The 8,117-nt window shown below is 30.9% G+C and overlaps 1 protein-coding gene across 2 annotated transcripts; it reads right to left on the reverse strand.

The window, feature by feature from the left end:
• Window positions 1-1,085: 1,085 nt before the first annotated feature.
• On the reverse strand, window positions 1,086-7,716 carry myl4 (myosin, light chain 4, alkali; atrial, embryonic). 2 transcript variants are annotated; one of them, XM_056450641.1, is made up of 7 exons: window positions 7,599-7,716; window positions 5,502-5,529; window positions 4,166-4,315; window positions 3,664-3,837; window positions 3,240-3,317; window positions 1,966-2,002; window positions 1,086-1,840 (listed from the first exon to the last, which is right to left on the reverse strand). In XM_056450641.1, exons 1-6 carry the CDS (start codon window positions 7,701-7,703, stop codon window positions 1,974-1,976), a joined length of 564 nt encoding a protein of 187 aa, XP_056306616.1. In that variant the 5' UTR covers window positions 7,704-7,716; the 3' UTR covers window positions 1,086-1,840; window positions 1,966-1,973. The 2 variants fall into 2 exon arrangements, with proteins under 2 accessions (XP_056306616.1, XP_056306622.1); XM_056450647.1 differs by lacking the exon at window positions 3,664-3,837.
• Between the last annotated feature and the right edge of the window lie 401 nt (window positions 7,717-8,117).

Below are 8,117 nucleotides of genomic sequence, written 5' to 3' on the forward strand. Positions count from 1 at the left end.
CCAAATCAATGAACTATGTTTGTAACAAAGTAACTTGCGACCTTAGTTGATTCACTGTTAAAAATTAAGTTTGATTAAAAATTAAGTCATGAGCTTTTTACAATGGGGTTTTTACTTTTAGAAACCTAACTGTTGTATTCTTATTTAATGCATATGTAACCCACTGCTCCTACTGCACCCAAACTGGTTCGAGTTGGGATGGAATCGGCGATTCTATATATGGGAGTTGATTTCTCTGACAAGGAGGCTTAAGACCTTTAGAGGTCAGAAAAGTGAGGTTTACCTGCATAGCACTTCTCTAGCTGGTTGATGAATAGCAGTGGTTTAATTACTAAAGCACAGTCCACGACCATTGCACAATACTCTTAACAACAACAAGCAAAATGTGGATTGGGTATTTCTGCAGAAATAAGACAGTTAGTAGTTACTTTCATGAAGTATAGGTGACCTTGTTTGCTTTATTAAAAAAGACTCATGACAACAGTTTAAGTCTCTTTTTTTATTTGAGCTCCATCACATGAGCTTGGTTACACTGAATATTTTGTTGCTTTTTTATTTTGTTGTTTGCCATCACAGTCATAGATTATTTCTCCATCTACCTGAAGGGTAGATTTTAAGGGCTAATATACATCTATAATCACATCGGGGTAACATATCACATTACTGACGTCACATTGATGATGTACATTTCTTGATGTAAAAGCTTTTACTAAACGACTTCAGCCAAAATTGTACTCAAGTGGATCTAATGGCACAAAGGTTTTACGCATATACAGTAAATGAGTGAATTTCCTCTCATCATTCATCTTGTAAATCTTTAACTCACTGTTGATGCAGACTGTTTTCTTTTTCAGCTGTTGCTGTAATCCATTTGTATACGGAAATCTACACATTCAGAACTATCTGGCTGCAGCTATATAAAAGTAGAGGTAAGGTCATCTGCATTGTTTTGGTTGTAACTATATATATATATATATATATATATATATATATATATAGATATATATATATATATATATATATATATATATATATATATATATATATATCTATATATATATATATATATATAAAGAGCAGTCCACCCAAAAATAAAAATATATTCTCTATTTGCTCACCCTCATGGGGTTCTAAAAAAATTCAGTTAGAAATATTAGAAGATATTTTGAATTTAAGAAACCATTAACCATTGACTTCTATAGTAGGAAAAACAATTATTACGGAAGTCAGTTACCAACATTTTTAAAATTCTCATATTTTCTTCTGTGAGAAGAAGCACTCAGAAATAAAGGAAGAAAAGCAGTCATTGTACCTAAAAGGCCCATATTAATATTTTAGAGGTACGTTTTATGTCCTTAAAGGTATAAATTAGCATTTAAAATTACAAAATTTAACGTTTTGAAAATGTACCACCCCAGTGACAGCTTTAGTAACTTTATTTCTGAGAATGAAGAAACTCAAACAGATTTGTGACAAGTAAATGTTGAGTAAAGCATGACAGAATTTGCAGTTTTGGGTGAACTAACCCTTTACCACCAGTTCTGTTCCATTCAAGACTTTTGTGAAGATTGACCCTTGTAAATTTAACTAAAATCAGTAAAAATGAACTGAAATGTATTGATCATGTAAGTAAATATATTAACTTGTAACATGCTTTGGAAATGGTTTGCTCAAAGGTATCAGAGTGTTTAGTTTAGCATTTGATAAAACCTGTGCAACACAATGTTTTAAAAAATGAAACTAGATAAAAGCTCATCAGGAAAAGTAGTTCAAGGGCATTAGAGAGCAGAGAGCTGGGCTGAAGCACTTGATAAATGGAGAAAAAGGGTCACATTACTGCCTGTGAGGGGAAAAAAGAGAAACGTAAGAAGACAATCAGATCTTTTTTGAACATTTCCTTTTGTATTTGTATTCAGTTGTAATGTGACATTGACATCGAAATTATAATGCACGACCACCACTAACCTTGCATGTTACCCAGCCATGATGTGTTTAACAAATGCTGTTGGAGAAAAGGATAAAAAGACAGGATTATCATCTACCCAAAAATAAGGTCAGCAGTAACTACTGTATATGGTATATATTTTTTGATGTAACAGCCATATTCTGTTTATCTTCCAAAGACCTGTTTGAAAACAGAGTAATCTTTACATGAATATATTTAATAATATATATATTTTGTTTAATATATATATATATATATATATATATATATATATATATATATATATATATATATTCCTGTGTTGGTATAGCTGAATAGTAGCAGCCTCATTTGATCCTTCAGAAAGTTTTCCAATATGCTGCTCAAAAAACATTTATTATTATATCAATAATAAAAACAATTGTGCTGCTTAATTTTTTTAGAAACCATGACAATTAAATCTTTGGTCAACTAGAGATTTATTAGAAATTTTATTTTATTTTATTTTATTTTATTTTATTTTATTTTATTTTATTTTATTTTATTTTATTTTATTTTATTTTAATTTTATTTATTTTATTTATTTTTTATTTTATTTTATTTTATTTTATTTTATTTTATTTTATTTTATTTTATTTTTTTATTATTTATTTTTTATTTATTTTTTATTTTTTTATTATTTATTTTATTTTATTTTATTATTTTTTAATTTTTTTAATTTTTAATTTTATTTTTAATTTTATTTAATTTAATTTTATTTATTTTTTTATTTATTTTTTTATTTTTTTATTTTTATTTTTTTTTATTATTATTTATTTTATTTTATTTTATTTTATTTTTTATTTAATGCAATTTATTTTATTTTATTTAATGCATTTTATTTTATTTTATGCAATTTATTTTATTTTATTTTATTTTTTATTTTTTATTTAATGAAATTTATTTTTATTTTATTTTATTTTGTTATTTTTACATTTTTTAATTTTATTTTATTTTATTTTATTTTATTTTATTTTATTTTACTTTATTTTATTTTATTTTATTTTATTTTATTTTATTTTATTTTATTTTATTTTATTTTATTTTATTTTATTTTATTTTATTTTATTTTATTTTATTTTGTTTTGTTTTATTTTATTAACAACAAACTTTACCCATCACTTCTGATCAATGCTTGTGGAATAAAAGTATTTAATTTAAAACAAAGGGCCTACTTTTGAAAGTTACTATATACAGAAACCATATATAAGTAAATAGCAGACTGTACTAGCTTTCAGAGATTTTTAGGAGAGTTTTTAGATAGTCATGTTCAGACCTTCATAGTTGACACAGCCATTTCCATCTTCCTGTCCTGCCATCAGCTGTTCAACCTCTGATTCTGTCATCTTCTCACCTGCAGACAAGAAATGTGATATTCTGTGAGCGATGCTTTTAAACACCTATTACACATTTCTAATCTCAAGGTAAATAAATAACCATGTAAAAACACATATTTTAATATGCTGCTTATATTCCAGTAGATCTTTGCATTGGGTTTGTTAGCAGTCTCATAAAGCAGTGTTTCTCACCACGTACCTGGAGCACCACCAACACTGCATGTTTTGGATGTCTATGCTAATTAGCTGATGATCTGAATCAGGTGTGTTTGGTTAAGGAAACATGGAAAAATGTGCAGAGCTGGTGGTCCTCCAAGAACGTGGTTGAGAAACACTGTTATAGAGGAACTGCTTTGCATTTACCTAACGTTGCAAGTACATGGCGAAGTTCAGCACCCATTACAGTGCCATTTCCTTCCTTGTCAAACACTCGCAAACCCTCAACAAAGTCCTCAAAAGTGCCCTGATCTTTGGACCTGGACACATGTTGGAACATAGGCAGGAAAGTCTCGAAGTCAATCATTTTGGTGTTCATTTCTATTGAAAAAAGGATACAAAATTTAAATACCAAGTACCAGCATTTTTCTAAATATCTTCTTTATGTTCAACAAAACAAACGGTCTCAGAAATAAAGGTGGAAGGTCCAAATTAATGCTTTAATATTAGGTCCTAAAATGTAAATATTAGTACCTAAATCTTTTAAAAAATGATCTCTGCAAAACTGTTGCAAACTGTTTATATGGGCTGAATTTAAACAAATTACATTTAGAAATGTTCAACTTAATTTGTTTAAATTTAGCCCAAATAAAGTGTAAACAATCAGTAGTTAATTTCTTTACTGTGAAGCACAGTTTATTTCTCTCACCCTCAGGTCTGGGTTTGCCCAGTACTTTGAGGACCTCTGCATTTGTAGGATTCAGCCCCAGTGCCCTCATGACATCACCACACTGGGCGTAAGTGATCTTCATTTCACTTGCTGGAGTTCTGTCAAACAGCATGAAGGTCTCTTTAAATTCTGCAAGCAAATGGGGATATTCAAATATTGCATTAAATGAATAAATCTTTATTTTCTCACTCTCTGGTCATCCAAGATATAGATCATTTTTTTTCTTGAGTATTACATTTTTGGTTCTTGATTCAAATAGTAAAAAGTACATGCACAGACAAAAAAAGTAAAATTTTTTTGATGGTCTGAGATACAGTAAGTTTACTGCAAAAGTTTGTCACAGTCTTATGTTGCACATGCAGGTATATTTTTGGAAATAGACAAAAACCAACCTGATCTCACGAGGAAATTATTTTTCGTACTATTTACGTACGTACTATTTTACGTTTTGTTAGCTACTTCATACGCACGTTCAGTCGTGTGAAAATGTACTATTTTAAAAGGAGGCACCAAACCCCACCCCTAAATCTGTCATTGTGGGATTAGCAAATCGTTCTGAAATGTATTGATGAGATTGTACAAATTTAGGTGACGTGGTGGCACAGTGGGACCGGTTTTCCCGACAAGTCCAAAGACGTGGTATAGGTGAATTGGGTAAGATAAAATTGTCCATAGTGTATGAGTGTAAATGAGAGTGTTTGGATGTTTCACACTGATGGGTTGCAGCTGGAAGGGCATCCGCTGCGTTAAACACATTGGCGGTTCATTCCACTGTGGCGAATCCCCAATTAATAAAGGGGCTAAGACGAAAAGAAAATGAATCCATGTACAAATTTATTTGAATTAGCCACCAAATCAAAAACGTGAACTGGCATGAGATTGCGTTGACATGAACATGTAGAATGGTCAAAATTATTGTTTTTCTTTTTCTTTAATGCCAAATCCATTGGAATTTTAAGTAAAGATCATGTTCCATGAAGATATTGTATAAGATAAGATAAGAGATTGTAATGTGCATTACTAAAGAATTTAATCTGGCCAACTTTAAAGGTGATTTTCTTAATATTTTTTTTCTGAACTCTCAGATTCCAGATTTTCAAATGGTATCTCTGCCAAATATTGTCCTATGTCCTACAAACCCATAAACCAATGGAAAGCTTATTTGTTTATTTACCTTGCATTATCCAGATGTATTTTATTTCAGTAATGACATGACAAAATATTTTGTGGTCCAGTGTCACATTTGTGGTCATACGTTCCCTTACACACAAAAACACTTTAAATGTAAGTCTGTTTAACTTTTGTAAATCTTTACCTTCAATCTGGTCTGCTGTAAACTCAACCTGGGAGGAAAAACAAAAGACCTTATAGTAGACATTTCAAAAAGAAACTCTTAATGTTATGTATATTATCATGATTATCCTATTTATTATTAAATAATACTGAAGTAGATCTTTCCCCTCATATATAATATTCTAATATCATGATGATACAGTTCACATTGGACAATCACAATGGAAATACAGATGTTTGTAGTTGCCTTAAGATGATTTCCATTGTCCTTCAACAAAAGTCAGCTGCTCAGTAAGACTAAGAATAACAAATGTCTGTTTCAGACCAGAGGGAATTACTGTAAAACCCCCAACCAAATGCTTAAGTGATAAACACTGTCTTTTTGACCTGAACTGAAATGTCTGTTTATACTACTTTTGTTCTTTTTTCAGACAGTTGCATGCAAAGCTGTGTTTGACAACATGAAGGCTCTTTCATGCTCGCCAGACAAGTTTCCATCTCCAAACCCCTAACTCTGACGATCAGGTTAGTTAAAGATACAGATGTGGTATCAGATCAATACGAATAAACATTTACGTCTTCACATAGGCACTTAGCGGAGATGGGACTTTTAAACCTAAAGTTTTGTGCGAAACCTTTTAACCTTATCTTATTGATTTTGAGCCATTTTGTCCAGGGCAGCTAATGTGGCATTAAATAACAATGTTAGACTAAGACTAATCAATATCCAAATGGGCTTTTTTCACTCAACGGGGTTTCTTGAAATGGCTTAATCCTCATCAATATTGGGAAGGTTTTTTGTTACAAACCAAAACAAAGTGCAATAATAACTAAGAAGTTAAAGTTTATTCATTCATTAATTTTCTTTTCGGCTTAGTCCCTTTATTAATCTGGGGTCGCCACAGCGGAATGAATCGCCGACTTTTCCAGCATATGTTTTACGCAGCAGATGCCCTTCCAGCTGCAACCCATCACTGGGAAAAATGTAAAGTTTATTAATCTAAAGTTGATTAACAAAAAAATATGACAAGTCTCATTTAAATGTGAATTTCTGTGCTGCAACAACTTTTAAAATGCTACGATTTTGCTTAATAATATATACATTTCTCTTATGTCAAATTTGACACCCTGAGGTCTTGAAAGTCTCTTTAAAAATTCTTTCTTTCTTCCTCTTTTGGTTGGAAGTAATAAAAATTACTACATTAGTCTGGATTTGCACCCCTCATATTTCTTTGCATTTGAATGAATATGCAGGAAGGTCAGATGCAAAAATAACTGTCCAAGTTTTTAGCGCAAATTTTTTATCGTGTGACTGTAGTAAATCCTAACAGAATCTTTCTTATCTGAAAATAAACCTTCATTTAAAGAGATAGTTCACCCAAAAATGTAAGTTACTCATCATTTGTTTCAGATCTGTTGTTTCTCTTTCTTCTTTGGAGCACAAATGAAGATATTCTGAAAAATGTTGGGGGAAAAACTGCCATTGACCTCCATACTTTTTATTGTTATGTTCTTTTGGTGTCAATGGCCGTTTTCCTCAACATTCTTCAGAATATCTTGTTTTGTGTTCTACAGAAGAAAGTTATTCATAATAGTTTTAAACCATTTGAGTGTCATTAAATAGAAGGGATATTTAGAAATATCAGTTCAAAGTTATTCATAATAGTTTTAAACCATTTGAGTGTCATTAAATAGAAGGGATATTTAGAAATATCAGTTCAAGTTTTGCATGCAGATAATGCAAAAATGCTCCAGCAAATCTAACATACAGTTGTTGTTTTTAGTCCATATATCTAAAAATGATTTAACCAAGAAGCATTTTCTAGACGAGTAAAAAATAGTCTTGTTTTCAGCAATAATATGTCAAAATAAAGTAACCTTTTCCTTAAAACAAGCAAAAAAAAAAAAAAAACCTAAATCTGCCAGTGGGGTAAGCAAAAAAATAAAGTATTGTTTTTGCATTGAATTAAGGTATCTTAACTGACCCCAAGTAAAATTATTAGTTCAACTTAGATTTTATGAATTAACATTTTTACAGTGCGTTGTCTGCTCTACTTGGATAGTTCAAACTGAGCGCTTAGTAAAATAGCAATGCAGAAAACAATATAAATGTACATACTTTAATGCTTTTAGGGTCAAACTGAGGCTCCTTGGGTTTCTCTGGTTCAGGAGGGGGTGCTGGCTTTGCTGCCTCCTTCTTCAGTTCAGCTTTTTTAGGAGCCATTCTTCCACCACGATGATAAGCTGGAGAGTATCAGTAATGAGAATGAAAGGTTTTTATACCCTCCTCAATGGGTCAAAAGGCTTGGTCCTTTCCATCGTCGTTATAACCTCCTCCAAACAAGGACAGGACGCTTATATATTCATTAGCCAGAATCCTGAGACAGATGCACAATGAGAAACTGCATTCACCACTGCTTTGCATTTATACTTTATAGTTCATATCATAAACAAAGGCAAAAGGCTGTCACTGGGGCTGTAGGGTACATGTTTATACCTTACAGATCCACATTTGACCCTTAAAATTAAATATTAATATTTAAAAGTACAAAAGTGTATTGAATGTACTGTATATAAGGAGAGTTTATAGATAAATGTCTACTTTTTGAAAAGTTACAACCCCTTTGACCACTTTTGT

The sequence above is a fragment of the Danio aesculapii genome, chromosome 3, assembly GCF_903798145.1.
Source record: "Danio aesculapii chromosome 3, fDanAes4.1, whole genome shotgun sequence".
In the NCBI taxonomy this organism is placed as follows: domain Eukaryota; kingdom Metazoa; phylum Chordata; class Actinopteri; order Cypriniformes; family Danionidae; genus Danio; species Danio aesculapii.

Bases quoted from the DNA above. Each gene is read 5' to 3' on its own strand.
- myl4 (XM_056450641.1), bottom strand. From the start codon at position 7,703: ATGGCTCCTAAAAAAGCTGAACTGAAGAAGGAGGCAGCAAAGCCAGCA. The intron at 5,530-7,598 runs GTATGTACATTT...TTTTCCTCCCAG, and splicing joins TTGACCCTAAAAGCATTAAA to GTTGAGTTTACAGCAGACCA. The intron at 3,838-4,165 runs GTGAGAGAAATA...TTTTTTCAATAG, and splicing joins GGGCAAACCCAGACCTGAGG to AAATGAACACCAAAATGATT.